General features: G+C 48.2%; 1 protein-coding gene across 2 annotated transcripts in view; it reads left to right on the top strand.

Moving 5' to 3' along the window:
• Positions 1 to 23294, top strand: part of CARMIL3 (capping protein regulator and myosin 1 linker 3) — a 2002476-nt gene that overhangs the window by 1475996 nt on the left and 503186 nt on the right. For both annotated transcript variants that reach the window (XM_069633925.1, XM_069633924.1), the window contains exon 35: positions 7402 to 7468. In XM_069633925.1, the coding sequence (XP_069490026.1) occupies positions 7402 to 7468 (67 nt within the window). The remainder of the gene's footprint in view (positions 1 to 7401; positions 7469 to 23294) is intronic.

Genomic DNA, 23294 nt, shown 5'->3' with positions numbered 1-23294 from the left:
GTTGTCAAGCCGTCAGAACGGTGAATAGTCAAGCCAATCATGAATCAAAATTGTGGCTGATTCAAAGTTCAATTTAGATAAGTTAGAGCACAATTCGTCATACTATGTATCATACTATGTACCTAATTTCTGCAACATATGTAACCTTTGTTGGACATAGTCCTGCAGTACTCAGTTAAGTATCTACATAAATTCAGACATACAGTTTGTCAATGTGAAGCAGTAAAAAATACTATATAATCCAATTACATAGTAACTTCTAGACATGAATAAACACATTTGGTTCTAATTCCCAATATTACAGGTCTGTCACTAGTGTTGAACTGCTTCTAGATCACAGGAAGCAATTTAAGGTAAAGTCCTCGTTCAAACCCCAGGGCTGCAAGGAGCCAATTTTATCGATCCAGTATGTTACTATGGGCCCACTTTGAAAAACATTTGCAGGGCTCCTTTTGGCTCCCAGTCCAGCCCTGCAGGTTGCATGCAAGGTTTTTTGAGACCAGGGTCTTGGTTGCTTCAGCTACTTTTCAAAGCACATCATTTGATTTTTTAGGAGGGATATAACAATTGCTCCATGGTATTTCTTAGGATACAATTAAACAAGGAAATAAAATAATACCCACAATTTACTCCAGATTTCCGGTGCCATTTTTACTTACTTTACACAACTATACATCCGTTATCATGTTAGTGATATGATTAGAAATGATTTCCTCTCAAATGTTAATCGATTGTCTCAACAGCAGCTAGAAAAAACCCACTCTTTCACCTTTTTACTGTTCAGACTTTGACAAGTTATCGTGAGGGGCAACGTTAACCTTTATTTCAAATACCAATGCGGCTCTAAGGAAATGATTTGTGGAATGAGAGCGTCGCGCAAGATGATGCACTTGTAATGTTGAAAAACATTCCCTGTCCAGAAACTGTGAAGGAATGGCGCCTCATAATTTAAACTGCTCATGTGAAAATGTCTTGCTAATATCTATGTATTGTAAGAAAGGCATGGTATCAACAGTGAAACAGCCACAAGTGACCACAGGTTTGAAAAATGCCTATCTAATCCTAAATCTACAAATGGGAGCAAGCTACGACCATCAAATAATAATAATGTAGTCCTAGTGGTGTCTGGTAAAAAAAAAATGGCCTATACTAATAAACAGAATGGGTTTAGTTTAGGGTGTAACCGGAAAAGGGTGCGCGGATCTCCTAATCTATCTGTGTGTCATTTGCAGCAGTCTCACATTCGGTGGTACCCCTAAAGCTGAACGTTCTCAAGAAATGGTAAGGTTATGTGTTAAAAGACAGCGCTATGACAGTGGTCATTAGTGTCCTTAGATATATTTTCAAACGATTTATTTTCAAACAGTGCAAGTTTGCAATCCATTTTTAATTACTATGTCTGTCAGAGCCGACACGTGTTTCGTCCTACGGTTTTCCTCAAGGCTGTTCATTATTAGTTGCAAAATATACATCATAATTACACATAATTTCCAATGTTGTGTGTACAGGATATCACATTATCAAATTTGAACAAAATCCATTCCAAATGAGAAAATTATTACATACCCATGGCATAATGAGATGTCAGACGAAAGGGCAAAAAGAAAAACAGAACAGGAAACATCAGCCAATTGTTCACAAAATATCACAGAAGTGCCATATTGGTCCTAACTCTACATTTTTAAAGGTTCATACTGAAATCTCGATACATCATCAATTACTTAAGGTTCACACCTAAGTCAGGATACATCATTTAGTCTTATGTACATTTAGGACCTAAAGTATGCCGGTATGCTGTTAATCATTGGCCCCTATAGTACCATGATGATCTGCCAGTTCAAATCCCCAATTACTCTATTGTGTTTGTGATCCAGTCCCAGCACCATGGGCGTGCATAAAGTGACAAAAGGAGTTTATTCTGTGCCGGATAGTGACGGTGTGTCCATCTACCTACATGTACGTGACATGATTATCACCCTAGTGATATAAGTGCCTAAAATGGTATAAGTGCTCTAGTTGTGTCAACTCACCAACTTCTTCCATCAGTTGGTTTCTGCAGATAAGCATGGTTAAGAATTAATACCTCCACTAAAGTGTGGCATGTTTTACACTAATAACCACATCTGGGGCTCACTTACCCCTATTGTATGCTTGTGCTGAAAACTCATCCAATGAGCGCTTGTACGTCCTGACAATTGTAAATTGTCACTGCAATGTATTCAAATCTGAATAAATGAAAAAAGAGATGTGCTTGTAGTTCGTTGCACTAGATTTTTATATTATACTATGTTCTTTATGATAAATATGAGTGGCAATTGGCCTTACCTATTACTGTTGCACAGGTCCTATTGATCCCCAAATAGTGTATGTGTGCACTCAGTCTTGTGTTGGTTGTCCCTTAGTCCATATGTATCTAATAAAAATAAAAATATATAAGGTTCAGTCTATTGTGTTTTTCATTAACTCAGCATGAATCCTAGTTACAGAATTGCTTGTAGGCGCTTACCAGATGTGCTGGCTCCAATTCGCCTTCATTACTAATAAATTGGCCCAATGGATTAGTTCTGGATTTAATATTTTCAAGGTCCCAATAGCTATTGGAAAATAAGATGTTGTACCCAGGTTATGCAGGTTAAAACCCTAGAATGTATCCATGGCCCGCCATGCTATTATTCTTTTTCCTAGTGAATCCTTGGATTCAGAATGGCAAGAACCCCAATAGAGAATCTTCTATCGACAGCAGCGGCTGCTGCTCCTCCCTGACTTGGTCAGTTACACAGGTATCTCCGACACACAATGCAGGATTCTTCAGTCTGGTTTCCTGGCCTTACGCTTTCTAATTGAAAGGGTACTTGAAAGTAAAAGTTTCTTGCTGAAAAGGTCAAGGGTATTTCCCTTCTTGCGAACCCTTCTTGGTTTGCCGTCTTTCTCCCCTTGTCCAACTACTGTGTCGAAACTGCTGTTCCTTTGTCTGCTTTGCCTCGCTCAGAGAGTCTCGTGCTCCACCTTTTATCTGTGTGGGGATGTTTAATGGAAACAGACCTGTCTTGCATCAGTCTCCCTAATTCACTGGTTGTGTTAATCTCTCTGGCGCTGCTTTGTTCTTGGATCCAAGGACGGTACCACAGCGGCTGCTATTCCTTTCCAACTTGGTCAGTTACGTGGGAGGGCCTCCAGTATCTCCGGCACACAATGTAGGATTCTTCAGTCGGGTTTCCTGGCCTTATGCTTTCTAATCAACAGGGTTCTTGAACGTAACAGTTTCTTGCCGAAAAGGTCAAAGGTATTTCCCTCCTTGCAAACCCTTCTTGGTTTCCCGTCTTTCTCCTCTCGTTCATCTGCCGTCTCGAAACTGCTGTTCCTTTGCGTGCTTTGCCTTGCTCAGAGAGTCTCGTGCTCTGCCTTTTATTTGTGTGGTGAAGTTTAATGGAAGTCAGGTATGAGTGATTGCCAGTAATTGCCTGACCTCGCCAAACCATGGTAGTGGGACATGTCGGGTACACTGCTCGGGTGGGAGTCTGTTTTCCTCCAGAGCGGGCTGTCAGTGTGAAAGTGTTCGTGAAGGGAAAGGGGGTCAAGGGGGTAAAGTTCCCACATATCCTACCTGGTAGGATGGAGTAAAAGTGTTACAGGGGTGTTCTGCGTCTCACCATCCTGTGTCCCACTCCCCGAAGACTCCTCACCCAGGTGATCCTCCTTCACTGGTCCACCCCCAGCGTCTGGATCCAAAGGTGATAGCTATGCCCTGGCCACCTGAGAGACAGATCCGTGGGGACTAGCGGGTGAGACACCTTCAGGTTTCTCATACCTCTGACAGCAGTCCGGTTGAATACAAAATAAACGTTTCTGCTGTGGAACCCTGGCACTTTCTCAGTCCTAGCACATCCATGAAGAACATGAAACAACCAAAAGGGGCACTCACATTTGCTGCTTCCACCTAGCCATGGATGATTTCAGCACTCTGGCACCAGAAAAGAAGGGTTTTTTCTTCTTCTGCATCCCTCAATATCACTGTTTCCCCTGCGGCTTCCTGATGTGTTTGCCTACCATGCTCATGCAGCACCAGAGAGAAAGAAGGGGACTGCTTAAGTCCAAGGTCATGCTCCCATAGTGGCCTGGGTGAAAAGTAAAGCAAATATCTCAGTAGTTAAAAATAAAGAAAGGGCCCAGAGTTTTTGTCGTGTTGCCTGCACTCACTGTAGGGTGTTGTGTGGAGTTAGTGGGTTGCCCTAGCCCCCTCAATACCTCCAGCGGTCCTATAGTTTCAATATCTAGGTAAAGCAATCATATGTCCAACCCAGCATTTCCCTGCCGGTAGAGAGGAAAAAAACCTGCAGCAGAAGCTGTGCCAATCCAGTGCACTGCCTGCGCTGCACCACACATCCCAGGGGTGAAGTCACGTGGCAACTGTCGGTGCCGTCTGCAGTGGTGTCCCAGTGACAGAGAGCTTGGTTCATGACTTCTTGGTTGCTCGCCACCCAGCTAGCCAGAGAGCAGAAGGGAAGAGAGAAATACTGGCAACCCTCACCTGCGTGGTAACAGAGAGCACCTCACCACCCCCTGAAGTAGTGTATAGCTGGCGGGCCCAGTAGAGAAACAAATAAATAACAGTCACACTCAGCAGCCCTGCTGTATGTCAGGCAAAGCGCTGCATTGGGCCTGCGCTGTTGCATCAATACCAGAGAAGTAAAACATCCTTATCTGAGAGGCCTCCAGCCAAAGGCAGCTTGCGTGTGCCGCACATCGCTTTCTAGTCTTCGCCTGTTGCTGGTGCCCCGCCCCAGAGCTGTAAAAAGAAAACGAAGACTGTGGCCGAGCCTTGCTAGCACTGAGCAGGGGTTTGTATTCACAGAAATAGCCACGCTCCTGCAACCCGCAGGCATTATACAAGCCTCAAGAAAAACCAGAAAGGAACATTTTAGTCGTCTACGTTACACAGTAGTTGAGAATCAATCTGTGTTGTTTTTTAGCTGTCACAATTGTGAATTCTGTAACATTTCTAATGAAGCAATATGCAGCTTTATTAAATGGAACTGATTACGATATCATTCCGGAATGAAATCACTATGCAGGTTTTTCATTCTTTAGTGTTGTGCATGTCGTCCACCGCTGTGTGGCAGTGTTTAGTTAAACATGTTTTGCAATGCATGGTCTACACGTGCAGTTATTTTTGTGTGCCGTGCATCTACGGGTTTTAGCATGTATTTGATTTTCTTTTAAATATAGTCTTCTTAGAAAGCCATGAAAAGAAGATGTGAGTCTCCAGGAAGAAGTGGACAGCCGGGCATCCCAATCGGCAGGCCTCTGAACTCGTAATCTGCACATTTTCACCTCTTTCTGTCCAGTGTGCATTGTATTAAGAGGGACACAATTAAAGACTTCTACCTTTCATCCGACCTCCTCTGTTCCTGCTGCTTTCCCAGCGATACTGCCGCTTCTCACGTGCCAGTGAAGCACACTTGCCCCAACGCCTTCCACTGTGGCGCGGCCGGAAATCTCCGACTCTATGCTCTACGTAAAAAGCCTGAGATTAGGCAGGTATGCTGCCTGGGAAGGTTAATTTCCTTGCGAGTATTGAGGTGAGGAGGAACACCAACTAAACAGCCAATCAGGTGCTCCTTACATCAAAAGCACTTGACCAATCCCCCACAAGTCAGTAAATGTACATTTTCAGAGCCATTTTAAACGAAAACATAACTATTACACTACCTTGTTTATTTTTAATTTAAAAATACTGTGAAATTTGTGACATAACTTGAAAGCTGCAGTAAATATATTTTAAACCACCAGTTACTCAGATAGTAAACTGCACCAGTTTCATGTAAAGGTAGATAATTTATTTGGTGAGTAAGAAATAAATTATATTCTCAGATTGCCCTTAATGATGACACGTGTTTCGGCTTGTAGCATCTTTTTCAAATCATGGCTTATTATCACTTGTTATTTGAGTCTTGATTAGACTCATCGTTGGTAGTTGCCAGAGTATAAGGGTTAAATCCCTTTTCCTCATTTGTCCGCTCAATCGCACGCATCAGTTGGTAACCGAGACATATAATATTTTTTTAAGCATCAATCAAGTCAAATAACTTTTAAATAACATTAACAGATGGCGGCCGCCATTTTGGAGGTAAAAATGGCTGACAAATTCACCACACAATACAAATTTAGCAAAAGAGTGCAAAAAGTGGTGTGGTTGGAGAGAAAATGGTGGGAATGGAAGGAAAATCCTCATATGTCATCTGCATTAAAACACTTCACAAACCTACATTCAAAGCCCCTATTTCAAGCTCTTTTGTTAAAGCTCTTATTTTAATGACAATAGTTTCTGCTTTAAAGGTAGTGCTTTCAGCGCCACCTAATAGCCAAAACTAAAAATGAGTAAAAACTTCAGTCAGTGATGGAATGTTGTGATCAGGATGAGAGAGTAGGGCGTAGTTCACGTGTCAGCCAACCTGACCTCATAACAAAGCTCATGATAGCAAGTCTCCGGACATCAGGAGCAAGTGTAAATATTAAACTCACTGTTCTCAGAGAGGCACAGCTCCACCTCACTGATGATGCCCAACAAGGATGAAACATGTGTATTGGGTTGCTGTTGGTACTCTTGTTCAGAGGAGAATTGCCTAGCATTTCGGTGCTGGACTGCCCCAGGGCAGGACAGAGACTGATATGCAGGGATATTTCTCCTCTGTGATTAGGGACAGTGGCCCTCATTACGACCCTGGCGGATTTCGCGGTGCAAAATGCACCGCGGAGCATGGCGGAAAGCCGCCGATAGCGCCATGGGGGTTGGCGGATTTACCACCCCATGCCGACCTTGGCGGAGCGGTAAATCCCCAATCCCCATTTTACCCTTCCCCATTCCCATTCTTGCCCCATAGGGTATAATGGGAGTGGGGAAGGAGTTAATTACGCCGCCGTAAAGTACGGCGGCGTAATTAACAACGAGGTCCCTTAGCGCCATGGTTTTCTCCGCCCGGTAAAACCAGGCGGAGAAAACCTCCATGGCGCTAAGGGAACTCGTAGTACGGCGGACGGGTCCGCCGCGATTACCGCTGGCGGTATCCCACTCCGCCAGGGTCGTAATGAGGGCCAGTGAGTTAAAGACTTGGTTGAGACTCTCCCAGGGGCCCTCCACCCAAGAACAGGTCAATGGGCTGTGTTCATGCTGGTAGAGAACCCCCCTTTGTTTTGTAAATATTAAACCCTCTTATGTGTATAGACCTTTGAGATTAATTGTTATCGCTTCCTGTGATAAATGTAACCCCTTCATTTCTTCTGCGGAACTGGGTGCAACGTCTTTTTGTGTTTGTTGCAGTAAGATGAGGGCCATTGTGTCTTGTACAATTCAATTCTCCTCATGAGACGATTACCAATAAGGTTTGTTCTTTGTGTTTTCAGAGTTTAGATTTGGAGGAGGTAGCTGGTCATCACGTGCAGGAGAGGAGGCGCTCTTCCGCTGATTCGGGTATGTAAGCCTTTATGTTTTTTCTTTGTTAGAGTATTTTTTGGATGCATGCTTCATCTTTCGATTTCCATCATATCTATACTTCTAATGGATGCTATAATCTCTAGAGAATATCAATCATGTTTTACCTCATCTTTATTGATTTTTACTTTCAACCAAGAAATACTTGTCAGAAGTCTCAGTACTGAGCTGTTTGCTCCGATAGATTCAAAACACCACTCACTTCCACTTAGGCATACATGTGACATGGGCACATCAAATATTCCTGAAACTCAGAAGCAATAGGCCTCCTGTTGTTTGGGCGCCCTCAATCTCCTGGCCGAAGATGCTCTGCAAGTCAGCTCTTGATTGCAGTGGTGCTTAATTTCAGGGTCATTACAAGTTTGCCGTTACCCCACCAGTAATTCCTTTGGGATACCGGCAAACTGACCTGCCGTTTCTGACACCTGATAGCCCGGAATTATCAATATATTTGCAGGTGGTGGAAAGGGCAGTAAATCCCCATTCCATGGTGTCCCATAGGACTCCATGTAGGGGATTGCTGGTATTTCCTGCACTGAACTTCCGGCTGTTTTTTTCCAGTGGATGCCTGATTTACCTCCAGCTCTTAGAGATAAATCAGGGAACCTCCACCGGCAAACCTGTAGTTTGTCGGTCCGTGAAAAGTGCTGGTCATGGTATTACCACCACTTTTACTGGCATTTTTCCCAGGCCGACAAACTTGTAATGACCCCCTTTGGATGACAGTTTGTGAAGCCAATGGTGGTCAAATTATTCCTGTCAGATGGAGTCATTCGGATTTTTTTACGGGTGCACCCGTAGTTCTCTTTGCTTTTGCCTTCCTGTGGAGTATTCATCCAATCAGATTTTTGCCTGATGTGTACATAACAGGCCTCTTCATTTCAATGCCACCCTCCTCAGTGATCCAGCCTTTATATTTCCTAACAGCCCTGCCAGAAGCAGTGTAAATATCTGGCCTTCCTCCCTCCTTTCACATGTTTCAATGTATTGCATTCTCCCACAGATTCCTCATCTTGATAGATAGCTATCCAGCGCCAGCTGCACAGACATTTTTTTGACGGGGGTGTAGTGCTGCTTGATGTCATTGATGACTCCCTCGTATACGGATGCGCCATTCCTCGCTCGGACGTGATGTCAGTCGCCGCATTAAAGGATGCACTACGCCTACATACCTCAGTTCCTTTTTTCCATGCATTCAGCACACTATTCGGAACACAATAATTTTTCATCTCATCAAACAAACTGCGTCAGTATGTCGGGGCCTAAATAAACCATCCCTAGCTATCTATCAAGATGAGGAATCTGCGGAAGAAGAATCCACAGAAAGAACATTACTGTTATGTAATTTCTCCTTCAATGGATTGCTTTTCTCCCGTAGATTCCTCATCATGATAGAAAACCATTTCAAGCTGCGCTATTCAGAAAACATTTTGCCACAGGCGTAGTGGAACTCAACTCCGCAGTCGATCCGACTTGTCTGGCTCTTGATCGTCAGCTCCAGACTTGAAGTCGGGCGTCGTATATATACCATGTCAGTACGCCCCAAGAAGCAGTTCCTTTTTTCCGCACTCGTACGCTACACCAGGAACACGACTCAAGTTTACTCGACTTTGTTATTGTACTTTGTATGCATTTTTCTTCGATACCTCAACTCAATGTTATCACACAGGGCTTCAAGCGATGCCGCGATTGTGAGGCCCAAATGTCTATGACTGACCCCCATGACGTCAATCTATAGTGTCTGGGTGCTGGTCACGACACAGAGGCCTGCGCGTCATGCACAAAGATGCAGCTGAAATCCCTGCGTGAGAGGGCGAGGAAACTGGCTTTGGCCAACCTGTCGCCAAGTCTCCAAGAACGGTCACTCATCTGGTCCTCGGAGGCCAAGATGGAGGAGCCCACCCCTGTCAAGGGGAAAGACAGACATCGTAAGAAGACCAAGAAACAGTCCCATTCCAGGAGCCATTCCACCGCCATTGACGGAAGTCCAGCTCGTCGTCAGAACGAGATAAGCCCTCGGCGGGGACGACCTCTCGAGAGGAGTGGGAGAGTTTTAAGACCTCTATGTTGTAAATGTTTTAGACACAAGTGGCTGTATGTGCCGGTCCAGCCCCCGACCAACAAGCTTTGGCGGCTAAGGCAGCGCTCTATGCTCCCGACCCCAAGCCAGCCACTCCGTCGACTTCGTCGGCGACAAAAGCGACTTCAGGTGTTACTCCCGTCAGGAATAAGTCACCGGAAGGCCGTAGGGTCGAGGCTCCCAACTTCTCTCAGTTGCCAGAGCGTCCCTCAGCGCTGAAAGTACCATCAGCATCAATAGCTTTGGCTTCGAAGTCTATCCTGAAGCCTTCGGCGCTGACAGTTGCTGATATGTTCCTATGTGCCACTGTCGAGATCGAGTTTGTTCGATTCCATGCATTCCATTTTCGGAGTCCAGGAACATGATGACTCTGAGGAAACGGGAGCTGGCGGCGTCGACTATTTTGACAACCAGGCCAATTTATTGGCTTTGGCACAGGGATTACATGATGCCAGTGGTCTGGATACTTCTCCAGACTTGAAGTTACAGCAAAAACAGCCCTATACCCACACTAGTGAGACGTTCAGGGAGCTGGTTCACAGGGTGGTGGACACCCTGGGGTTGAGGGCGTCTTCTGACCCTCTTCAGGGGTATGATATTACTGACATTTTGGACAAGAGTCCCACAGTCGAGAACAATATGCCTTTCAACCCAGCCATTGCAGACCCTTTAGCCTCCTTATGGCAGCCCCCTTGTACCATTCCCCATGTGAATGCCAACTTCACAGGGAAGTATAGGCCGGCAAGAGGAGATTCTTCTTTCCTCACCACATATCCTTCCCTGGAAGGGTTGGTGATTCAGGCTGCCACTGTTTCCACCAGACCCGCAGTATCCACCTCTAATCTGCCTACCGACAGAGAAGGGAAATAATGTGACGCCTTGGCCAGAAAGGTGTTCACATCTGGTAGCATGACGCTCATTGCCACTAGCGTAGCGTGTGGTTTTGCCAAATATTCGTTTGGCTTATGGAAAGCAGTGGAACAGGCTGCTGAGTACATCCCTGAGGGTGCCATGCGGGACGGCATTTTACAGCCGGTGGAGGATGTGAAGGAAGTAGCCAAACAGTCGTTGCAGACGGGCCTGGACGTTGCAAACTGTGTTGGCAGAGAATGGGTTCAGCAGTTGTGATGAGACACCAAGCTTCTCTGAAAACTTCTGTCTTCTCCCCAAATGTCCCAAACAGGTTGCTGGACATGCCTTTTGAAGGTGACATGCTTTTCGGGCAGAAAGCAGACGGTTCCTTGGAAAAAATCAAGGAGTCAAAATTGTCTGCTACATCTTTGGGCCTAGCAGCGCTGCCGGCCAAACCTGCATTCAGCTTCACCTCCAGGGGCAGAGGCTGTAGACGTTATGTGCCCTATGGCAGGTAGGCGCAGCTCCAGCAAGCCAGGCAAGGGCAGATGCACTTTGCGCATCCCGGAAGGGGCAGAGGGGCCTCTAGAGACCAACAAGCAGCAGCAGCGGCAGGGTCACCCGCGCCCTCTAAACCGATTTGATTTTCCCCTCCCACGATGCACCGGTTGGTAGGGCATTGGCCCCAGTGGCAGGAAATAACTTCTGACGCCTGGGCCCTGCAGTTGATTCAGTGTGGTTATTGTCTGCCTTTCCTAAAGATGCCTCCAGACAGACCTCCACCTCCCCCGATGCAACCGGGACAGGAGCTCCAGGAAGAACTGAGAGCCCGGTTGTCGAAGGGTGCCATGGAAGAGGTACCTCCCGATCAGAGAGGGTCTGGTTGGTATTGCTGTTACTTCCTGGACCTCAGAGCCTTGAACAAGTTCCTGAGGAAGGACAAATTCGGGATGGTGACGTTGAAGGAGATTCTCCACGCTCTCGAACTCCAGGACTGGCTGGTGTCGATAGACCTACAGGATGCCTATTTCCATGTGCCGATACACCAAAAGCACAGGGAGTTCCTTAGGTTCCTCATTGGTGACAAGCACTATCAGTTCAAAGTGCCTCCCTTTTGGTTGACCTCCACGCCAGGGTCTTCACCAAGCTCATGGCAGTAGTCGCGGCTCACCTGAGGAGTTCCAGGGTCCACTTAGTCCCATACCTGGACAGCTGGCTGATCCGAGGGAAGTCAGCAGAGCAGTTCTTGTCTCATCTTGAGGACACCTGTCTACTACTGCAGAGGCTGGGCTTCTCCTTGAACTTGAAGCCCCAAATGACACATGTCCAAAGGCTCCATTGTATCATAGCAGTCTTAGACACTCGGGTATGGAAGACCTTCCCTCCCAAAGAGAGTGTCAACAGCTTGGCACTGATGGTCGACTTGTTCCAGAACCACGCCATTTTCCCAGAGGCTTCCTTCCTCCGCCTCCTAGGTCTCATGGCCTCCTGTATTTTTCTAGTGCCAGAGGCCAGGCTGCACATGAGAACCCTACAGAGGCTCCTGAGGGGACAGTGGTCACAGCACTTTGGATCTCTTTCGAATCCCCTCAAGGTATCTGCCCCTCTAGTCAACAACCTAGCCTGGTGGGCGGACCGCAGGAATCTCATGGTGGGGGACCCCTTTTGGCTTCCATGGCCCCAGGCCCCTCTGAAGGGTTGGGGCACTCACTGCAAGGACTTGCTGGTGAACAGCCTTTGGTCAGCGACGGAAGCCAGATGGCACATCAACAGGCTGGAATTGCGAGCCATCAGGTTAGCCCTGAGGGCATTTGCTCCGTCTTTGTAGGGGATGCATGTCCTGATTATGACGGACAACACATTAGCAATCCACTACCTGAACAAGCAAGGTGGCGTGCACTCTGCAAAGAGGTGATGCAGCTGTGATTCTGGCTGTTAGAGAACCAGATCTGAGTCTTGGCAGTTCAGCTGGCGGGGACAGAGAACAGTTTGGCGGATGCTCTGAGCAAGCAAAGCACAGTCTTGCACGAGTGGAAAGTATGCCAGGAATTCCTAGAGGAGGTCTTTGTTCGCTGGGGTACCCCATCAGTGGAAATCAAAGGGGGTTCTGGGAGTCTCTCTACCAGCACGAACACAGCCCATTGACCTGTTCTTGGGTGGATGGCCCCTAGGAGAGTCTCAACCAAGTCTTTAGCTCACTGTCCCTTTCACAGAGGAGAAATATCCCTGCATATCAGTCATATCAGGGGCAGTCCAGCACCGAAATGCTAGGAAATTCTTCCCTGAACAAGAGTACCAACAGCAACCCCAGACACGTGTTTCGGCCTTGTCGGGCCTCATCAGTGAGGTGGAGCTGTGCCTCTCTAAGAACAGTGAGCAAGGGGTCCACGTCTGGACTCCCAAAGTAACTTAGGTGAGGCCCAAAGTTACTTAATATGCAAATCAAAGGGTCTCACAGATCGCCCTCAACTCCAGCTAGTCCATGTGATCAGTTTTACCTGGTCTCGGTTTTCCATGTCTCTCAGAAGATCCATCTTCTTGTGTTTTTTCATTTGCCTCACTCTTCCAAGGCAGAGGAAGGATTCCATCGGCTGGACCCGGTATGGACCCTTAAGGTCTACGTCTCTTGTAGTACAGAAGCTAGGAAAGGTGATCAGCTTTTCATTGGTAATGCTGGTGCTCGTGCTGCCAGGGCTGTGACCAAACAAACCCTGTCCAGGTGGATCATTCTCTGAATCTCAGAATGCTGCAGTCTGGATTTGTAGGATGTGCCTGAGGGTCTCAGAGCTCATTCTTCCTGTGGAGTGGCTGCCACATCTGCCCTTCAGAGGAGAGTCCCTGTCCTGACTAGTTGCCATGCAGCAACATGGGCGTCCTTGAACACGTTTGCTAAGCATTACTGCTTTGGTTCCCTTGCTGGCCTTGATGCTAGTTTTGGTAGGGCATTCCTCCAGAGTGTTCTGGTTTAGGTAGTGTACTTGCTTCCTCCCTCCTACAGATTATGCCCTGCTTTGCAGTCTATCATAGATGAGGAATCCGTGGGAGGGAAGAATCGATTAGAAGAACAAATTATTTACCTCTCTGCAATGTTCTTTCTGGTGGATGTTCCTCCCACGGATTCCTCATCTCCCTCCCTACCTGCCCCTCTTTGCGGGAAGCTAATACACCATCGGTTCTACAGTCTGTCACTGCTAGGGAAAAAGGGTGGAACTGAGGTCACAGGACATGGCAATGTTATATATACTGGCCCAGGTTCATATCTGGCACGCGGCATGTAGAGGCGTAGGATGGAGCCGATGTGGAGCTGCGCCCCCGGGTAGCGGAAGAGATTCCATAGAACAGCTCTGCTGGGATAGGGATATCATAGATGAGGAATCTGTGGGAAGAACATCCATCAGAAAGAACATTACAGAGAAATAAGTAATTTGTTCTTCTGCCCTAAACCTTCCTCCGTAATCTCGCCTCCTGCCTAACCCCACCCCATCTTCCCCTCAACCTTGCCTGGTGGCATAAATTGCTGATTAACTCGTGCACATGGACAGCTTTCTCATTTCATTGTGTATCCCATCATGTTCATTTTGTGGTTGGATTTTGAATGGCAGGCATGACAATGAGCTGTTTATAGGCATCTTTGAAAATGGAATTCTGCTTGTTTATCAGCATGCTGTGCGAACAAGGTTAGCAGCTTCTCTTTATCAAGCTGCACTGCAGTCACACGTTTTTGATGGATTGTGTACTACCACAGATTCCTCATCTTATATATATCTATCTGCAGCAGCAGATTTCAGAAACTATTTGACAGTTATTTTGTCAGTACTGTATTGTATTTTACTTTATGACCATTTGTAACTAGACTGGCCTGTTTTTGTACACAATGTAATTCACCTTATGACGTACTGTAACTAAGCTTTGCATATCCTTGTAACTGGTGCGCCCTGATACCCCCGGGTCTGGTGCACATTATAAATAATAAAACAAACAAACAAACAGCAGGAGGCACTGTGCCGCATTGGCGTTGAGGGGGCATAGAGGTTCCTCTGCACTCTTCATCATCGACGCTGGATGTGATGTTGGTGTCGATATAAGTAGCTCACACCAAGCCCTGTAACCTCAATTTTCTTTTTTGCCTGCTCAGCAGGCATATCAGAACTATTTAGCACCTTGGAAATCTCTGAGTACTTGATAAAATCAACGTTCTTAAAAGAATATTGACCCTGAAGCCCTCAAGTTTCAAATACTGTGAGGACCGCAATGCCAAATTGTTGTGTACCGATCCCCACATGATATGCCTCTGGTGTCTCGACTCTGGTCACAAACTCATTGTCTGTGGTTTGTGCCAGTCGATGACGCCAAAGGAATTAAAAGAGAGGTAATCAAAGCTGGCTCTCGGACAGTCTTCATCCAAATCACTCTGTATAACTTCCTCGAAGAAAGAGACAGGCTCCAAGTCGACTGAAATGTTCCCTGAAAGATACACGAAATGACCACAAAAAAAACGGAAATGTTCCCACTCTCAAAGCCATCACCATCACTCATCGTCTTCTTCCAGGAAAATAAAAAGGAAGCATAGATACTCTTCAACTGACTCCTCGCCTGATAGACAGGTACGGATCCCATCCAAGTTTGCTTCAGCAGCAAAATGGGAGGAATTCCATTATAAAATGATGTAAGTCTTTAATAAAGCAGCTCCCTTGGCCTCCACCTTGGAGCTGAAAAAGAAAATGAAGGTAAAACCCACTGTGCCCAACAAGGCCTACAAGGAATCGAAGAGAGACTCATCCCCCACGCTGAATAGCCCTGGCTTAAAGTTGACATCGAAGAAACTAGAAATGGCGTCAACCTAGTTGACTCCTTCACCATTCTTTTACGATGCACCGGCACCCTTTTCAAAGGGCCCTCTGACCACCAAGCCACCCCCGAAATCGATATATACGCCCTGAAATTGAGAAAGTAGTTCATGAGCTCTTTACAAGGCATCTTCGACAAAGAAGGTTATCCAATACTTTTGTTCTTCGAGCCACTAAGACCTTCAACTTCTCTCTACACATTTTTCTTGGAGGAGGACGAAATGGCAGGTTTGGGTGCACTAGAATGTTACACTTCTAAATGTGTTCCCATCTATTCCTGTCATTTCTCCTGTCATCAGGAGGTTGAGAAGGTTTGTAACAACCATGATCCTGATTGCTCGGGATTGGGCCAGGAGGATGCGTTACCCAGACCTTCTGGACATGGCCATCTGCCCTCCATGTCGTCTTCTGAAGAGGCTACGATATGATATGGCATTTATAACGCGCCTATACACAAGTGTTTCAAGGCGTGATGAGGCAGGGGAGGGGGAACAGAGGGAGGACTAAAAACAACACTCTTACTAGGCCTAGTGACATTGAGATCGCACAAGTGCAGGGGAGCGGGGGAGAAGTGCTGGGGGGAATAGTGCGGCTTACTCTCTCATAAGAGAGGCCTGGTTCGTCTACTGAGCGTCAACACACTCAATCGCCATGCTTGCTTACAGAGAGGTTACAGTGTAGGGACTGGGGTCTTCCTGAAGACATGGAGGCATTGCTTTCAGAAGAAGACCAAAGCTGCTGATGGAAGAAGATTTGCAGCTGGTGCAGAGCCAAAATAGGACACTTTCTTGTGCAATACTGCAGCGGCCCTTTCCTTACTTTTACACCAAGCCCAACACGGTTACAGGTGGCTTACAGTAAAGGGATACCTGGCTGGGCTTTCCATTTTAAGCACACACCTGAGAAAGGTTCCTATTTCTTCATGACCATTGTAGTACAATTCTTGAAAGGGCTGGTAAATTCTTTTCCCCGACCACCTTTGTTGTTCTGGGTTGGGATCTAAATTTAGTCCTGACTTTCTTGATGGGAACCCCATTTGTGCCAATGCAGTCCTGCTCACTTAGGCTTCTTACTTGGAAAATCATCTTTCAATGGATTGCATTCTCCCACAGATTCCTCATCTTAATAGATAGCTATCCAGCATCAGGTGCCCGGAAAGTTTTCTGACAAGGGGCATATTGCTGCTCGATGTCACCGACGCCCTCCTCGTATACAGCCGCACCATTCCTCAACAACAGACATGACGTCGGGGGCCGTATAAAAGGGTGCATTATGCCCCCTCACATCAGTTCCTTTTTTCTTCACGCTCAGCACATTATTCCGAATACGCTGGTATTCGATTCAACAGAATTCGATCCTGTGTCAGTATGTCGCAGCCTAAACCATTCAGGTTTAAACACTGCAAGGACTGCTACTCCAAAATGTACCTCACGGACCCACACACTATCTGTGTGTGGTGTTTTGGTGTTAGGCATGATACGGATCAATGTGGCTTTTGTCTGCCGATGAACCCAAAGGCTAAGAAGGATCACTGGGCTAAGCCGGTGCTAGGCAGACCACTGTCTAAATCCCCAGCAAAATCACTCCCAAGGTTATCAGACCATGTTACAGAGGGACCTACTCCTTAGAAACATCGAGAAGGACATCGCCATAAGAAGTCCAAAAAACGTTGGCACTCTTGTAGCGAATCTCACCACTGCTTATCGTCGCACAAGAAAAAATGCATTTGCGATCCCGACTTGTTGGCTGAAAGGGGTAAGCCGTACCCTGCGAAGGGTGTGTTTAGGGCAGAGTGGTAGGATCTCAAATACCTAATTCTCAAAATGTTTGAAAAGGCCTCCGCTGGTACAGCTTCGGCCTCAACACGCAGATCGATACGTCTCCAAACGCAACTGGTTCATCTGGGACGAAGGCAGCTAAGGTGGGTCAAACGCCCTCGAGTGAGACCGCTAAGGAAAAACATCCCCCTGCACTGAGACCATTGGCAGCCCCCTTGGTTCTAAAAGCCCCTAGACCAGAGGCCCTGAAAGATCAAAGTTTTTTGCCGGACACTGGATCTGTGTTCTTCGACTCAATACGGTTGATTTTTGTCTGGTGCGGCCTTGCCTGCATTGGCAGATTTTATGGTGGACCAAGCTTGATTACTACAACTGAAGGTGGCCCTCCATGATGCCGGTCGTCTGGACACATCTCTGGATGTGAAATTCCAACAACTAAACCCATACACGCACCTCAACGTGCAAGACCACAAGGCGGTCGAGCAGGTCGTTCTGGCCTTGGGGCTTTGTGCACGGTCGAAACTGGCGTCGCAGCGCAACCTCACTGACATCCTTGACCATAGCCTGCAAACAGAACGTGCTTTGCCGTTCAATGCGGCCATAGCAGATTCCATCATGACCTTGTGGAAGCGGTCCCGTGCTCGACACTGGCAGTTGACACGGAACTAACAAACAAATATAAGCCGGCAAGAGGTGACCTTCTGTTTTTCACGACTCACCCAAAACCCGAAGGGTTAGTGGTGTAGTCCACGACAGTTGCGTCCTGGCCATCAACGTCAAGCCTCCTCACTCATAGGTAATCAGAAAAAGTTGACGTTTTGGCAAAGAAAGTTTTCACCTCTGGGATCATAGGTCTTAAGTCTGTGAATGCCTCATGTACTTTTTCTAAGTGTTCACATATCCCCTGGAGCACCATTTCAGAAGTATCTGACGCACCTCCCAGAGGGAGAGGTCAAGAACGGCTTCTTGGACATAGTGGCTGATGGCAAAGAAATGGCCTGTCAAGCGATCCAGGCATGTTTCGAGCGCAGCAGACTGTAGGGTTCATGATATGGGCACTTTGCCAGTCTTCTGCAGGTCTGCTTATTTGAGGGGCTCAGGTTTTTCCCTGAATGCTCAATCAAAACAGCTGGACCTTGCCTTCAATTGTGAACATCTTTTGGCCTCAGAGTCGACGAAGCACTAGATAAATTCAAGGGCTCAAAGCTGGCAGCCTTAGTAGTACAGCAACAGCCTTCACTGCAGAATTTTGAGTTTTACCAGAGGACTTGATTACAGGAGGTACTCCACCTTTCCCTGAAGGGCACAAGCGCTGCAGGCCAAGCAGAGGCAACACAGGTTCCCATGGCCAGGTAGACGTAGAGGAGGATTGAGGCAGCTGACTACTGCTGCAGCATCAATGGCACCTCAGAAACCTCTTTGAGGTCTTCCCCCACCCCCATACTTCACCAGTTGTAGGGAGAATCTCTTCATTCTTGTGCAAATGGAGGGAAATTACTTCCAGCTGATAGGGTGGGGATACTTCCTGGTTCCCAAAAAATGGGGAGGACTCCGTCCCATCCTGGAACTCAGGGACTTGAACAAATTCCCGAGGAAGGACAAATTGAGGATCGTGACTTTGAGGGAATTTCTGCATCGCAAAAGCTCCAGTTCAGATGACCACCAGGGGGCGCAGGCAAGATGGACGCTTGATTGCTGTGCTCCATCACCTGCCCTGGCAAATTGAGGAGTAGCTGAGGAGTCGCGCACCCAGGAACGATAGCGATGGGGTCCCCGGGCTGCGGAGAATTTGCTGCACTGGTGGTCAGGGGTTGCTGTGGACCCCACCCCCGCGAACAGGGGAGGCTAACCCTGTGCTGCTGTGAGGCCTGCCGAGCAGGTGGTGAAGGTAAGCCACGAGGCCTGGTGGTGACTGTCCTGTGCCCTTGAAGGTGCTCCCCGCAGGTGCGGCCAGCAGGGATCGGCTGGCGGGGCCCTGCAGCCGGGAGTGCGACCTGGTGCAGCAGGGTTGAGGGAAGGCTCGCAGGAGTGTGCTGCGAGCAAAGGCGGTAGTCCTCGAGGGTGCTGGAGACAGGGCCTAACCCTGGCTGCATCAGTGAAGCTGCGGGGAAGACGTTGGCAGCTGGGTGCTGCCACCCGAAGCCGTGGTTGTGATTGAAGGAGCCCCGGTGGCAGGGCCCTGTTCCATAGGGCAGTGAACTGCAGTGCTGAGTGGAGGAACAGGTAACCTGGTGGGCACAGGCTCACAGGGTCCTTTTGCACATAAGGAGTCTGTACAGGGCTGATACAGGTTCCCAGGAGAGGGGCCGCTTGTGACAAGAGACTGCAAGTGACCACTTTTGGAAGGAAGAGCTTGGAAGAGGTGGTTGCAGGACTGTAGGTGGTGCACATGGTGGGGCCCAGGTCAGCTTTATAAGGCAACTGGGGGTATTGGAGTTTGTGGTGTGGGCTCCCAGAGGGCTGCTGTAAGTTGATTAGCTGCTAGAATGTCGCGTTCTCACAGTTTCAATACCTTGATGGCAAAAGCAAAGGGGGAAGGAGGACCCCACCCCTGTACTGCAGAGATTGGTGCAATTAAAAGTTACATTCAGGTGATACTGGAGGAAATACATGGAATGCAGACGGACATTGGGTTGAAAGTGGCAGACCTGTCAGCGAAGGTGGTCACCTTGGAGGAACGGATGAAAGGATTGTAAGCAAACCACACCTCTGCGGTGACTTTGGAATCACAGATGGGAGTCCGCCTCCAAGAGATCAAAAGGCGGGAGGAGAAATTATGTCTCAAAGTGGACGACATTGAAAATAGGGAGAGGCGCAACAACTTCTGCTTTTTTGGCTTATGGGAGAAAGAGCGGGGAAACCCCGGCTGGACTGGAACGGAGGATCCAGGTGATTATATGGATGGTCTTAGGTGCGAAGGAAGGTGAGTGGGGTGGCCCTGAACAGAGTGCACCGAGCGGGAGGCGGAAGCAGAGGGGCCAGCTCAGTATTGGCCAGGCTGCACTACTACTGTGACAGACAAGTCAGGCATCTTGGAAAATGCAAAGCACATGGGGGACATTGAATGTGAAGACTCCAAGGTGGTGATATTTAAGGGTCTTTCGGCCCACACCTTTTTGAGGCGCAAGAAGTGTGGGCCCCTCACTAGATGGCTTCAACAAAAAGGGGTGAGGTACCAGCTGATGTTGGAGGAGGACATCAGGGGGCAGTGCTGATTCATATGTTCTTTTTAGATAGGCCCCGGCCCTCGCCTCCATGGTCCTGCCTCTTCCAGGTGGTAAAAGGGGGGAGGAGGGCTGGGGGGAGCAGGAACGAAGGCACTCTAGTTCTAATGTTGCGTGTAGTTTGCTTTTGTTGTTGTGGGACAGGGGGTGGGTTATGGAGTTTAATGGGGGCCAGGGGAGAGAGTTTGATGGGGGTTTGGTACGCAGGGGCGTTCCACAGGTGGAATAAGTCTGGGAAGGACTATAGCAGATGTTGAGGGAATAGAGGAGGGGCGATGGAGGCGAGAGGGGTTGGCAATGCAACCAGGGCACGGTCCGCATCCTTAGTGGTTTGAGAGGTGTGGTCGGGTTGGGTGGGATGCATAGTCAGACTCCTCAGATGGGGGGTGGGTTGGGGAGGAGGGGGTAGGAGGCTCAGAGGGGAGGGTTGAGGGAGGAATCCATGCAGCAGTTAGCACAGGTGGGGAAGGCGGAATGGCCCCTGGAGGTGGGGAGGGACAATCGACGAAAGGTGAAAAAGGGTGATGGCTGAGTTGAGGGTGGCCATGGTAAACGTAAAGGGGCTTAACTTGCAGAATAAGAGATCATTGACTAATAATATTTTCAGCAAGCAGAACCTGGTTGTCCTCTTTCTACAAGAGACTCATTACAAGCAAGGGGCAGAATCGGCAATAAAAGGGAAAGACATCGGTACAGTCTTTTTGGCATCTCATAAGGATCGCAAGAATGAGGGGGAAGGCATCCTAATTGGGAAAGCATTCAGGATGACGTGGTGCAGATTAGGAGGGGCTTCGGGGGCGTTTCCTAGGGATAAAGGGGTACTATGAGGGAATGCGGGTGACTTTGGCCACACTATACGCACCCAACAAGGGACAGGTGAGATTCCTGTGCCAGATCTTTGCGACGTTGGGTTGCTGGGCGGAAGGGGCCACGGTCTAAGGGGGTGATTTCAATTTATTGGCTGATCCTGCATTAGACTGGTGGTCTGCAAATGGGGGAGGCCTGAGGGCGATGGCCAAGGAGAACATGGACTTTCGAAACCTCCTGTGAGACTACCACTCAGTGGACACCTGGCAGGATCCCTTTCCTCGGCCGGGGGGCTACATGTTGTTTAAGCCCCACACCAGTCGTACACTAGGATAGATTTGCTTCTGGTTCCACGAGAACAGGCGGAAGAGGTGCAAAGACCCAAAGTTGAGGTAGAAAAGTGATCGGACCATGAGGTGGTGGTCGCGGAGTGGAAGATGGCGAAGCCGCCGCAGCGGTGCTCTCGTTGGAGCTGTAATGATACACTGGTGAGAGACCGAGTATTCCGAGACTTCTTGGAAAGGAAGATAGGAGCGTATTTCGAAGCCAGCAACAACGGGGAGGTCTGCATGGCTACTGTATGGGAGTTAGCTAAGGACACGTCCATGGTACTCCTCATTGCGAAAGGGGCCCAGAGGAAAAGGGAGAGGGGTTTGGTGGAGGCCAGGCTCCGTGAGGAACTGCAGGCTTAAGAGCCCAACTGGGACAGAAGGGAGCTGACAGAGAGGGGCACCTGGGAGAGATGAGGGACAAGAGACAGGAGCTTCACTCGATATCGGTTGGTGAGATGGTGAAGAGGATGAGGTACATGCGTCAAAAGTACTATGAACGGGGTGGCGCGTTAGGTGCGTTCCTGGCAAATAGGGTGAAAGGTTGCAGGGTGAAAAGGACGGTTGTTAAAATATGCAGGGTACACAGGGGAATGGTGGATAGAGGGGAGGAAATCCCAGCCCAGTTGGCAGCTTACACTCAGCAGCTCTACGCTAGACCGGTGGAGCCAGTGAGTGAAGAGATGCAGACATACCTCAATGGTCTACCGCTCACCAAGCTCACAGTGGAGGAAAGGGATGCGCTAGAGGCAGAGGTAACGCGGGAGGAGGTGATGGGAGCGATCCTAAAGCTGAAAGCAGGCAAGGCCCATGGGGAAGACGGTTTACCACAGATTTTTATAAGCAGTATCAGTTGCTGTTGGCGGAGCCACTGGCCAAGCTGTACAATTCCATTGTTGGGGAGGGCTCCATACCTCTGACGTTCCTCCAGGCCTTTATAGAGGTCATACCAAAACCAGGCAAGGATCGCCCAAATGTGCCTCATATATGCCCATCTCTCTTTTAAATGTGGACACAAAAATATTTGCGAGGGTGTTTGGTTTCCGTCTGGAGCTCTCTCTCCCCCGTCTGGTACATGCGGACCAGACTGGCTTTGTTATGCACAGAGAGGGGGCCGATAATATACGTAAGACGCTCCACGTCATAAATACACCAATAGTGGCAAGAGAGGGGGCCCTCTTGTTGGCCCTAGATGCGGAGAAGGGCCTCGACCGGGTGAGCTGGACCTTCTTGAGGGAGGTCCTCTCGACCATAGGTGTGGGCCTGAAGTGGAAGGGTGGATCGCAGCTTTGTACTCCAAGCCGACCGCCAGGATGGTAAGGAATGGGAACATGTTGCAGGCATTCTCACTGCAGCGAGGCACAAGACAGAGGTTCCTGCTTTCCCTGTTGCTCTATGCATTATTCATGGAACTGTGGGCTGTGGGCATTTGAGGGGACCAAGGAATCAGTGGGGTCTCGATATGGGGGCTAACATAAAAGTCAGCATATTTGCAAGTGACCCATGATGTATATCACCAAGCCGGCGCAGTCTATGCCTCGCCTGCTGGAAAGTTTGGGGCAATATAGGATGCTATCTGGCTTCAAAGTCAACCTGGAGAAATTGATTGCCTACGTGGTAGGGGACTGCCGTGGCAGAATGGCAGAAAAGGAGTACATCAAGGGGTTACCGTTTCAGGTATAAGGGCACTCCTTTCGATATCTAGGGATACAGGTGTCACTCAATTATGGGCATCTATTTGAGAAGAACTATTTGCCATTGTGGTCAGAGGTGCAGAAGGATATGGAGAGGTGGGCAAGGCTTGTGACTTTCATGGATGGGACGCCTAAATTGTATTAATATGGTGGTGCTGCCTAAATTCCTAATCCTGTTCCAGATGCTCCCAGTG

This window comes from Ambystoma mexicanum, chromosome 13 (assembly GCF_040938575.1).
Source record: "Ambystoma mexicanum isolate Mex_15411 chromosome 13, UKY_AmexF1_1, whole genome shotgun sequence".
NCBI classification, from domain to species: Eukaryota; Metazoa; Chordata; class Amphibia; order Caudata; family Ambystomatidae; genus Ambystoma; species Ambystoma mexicanum.
Note: the sequence above shows the minus strand (reverse complement) of the source record. Positions and strands in the feature narration are given on the sequence as shown.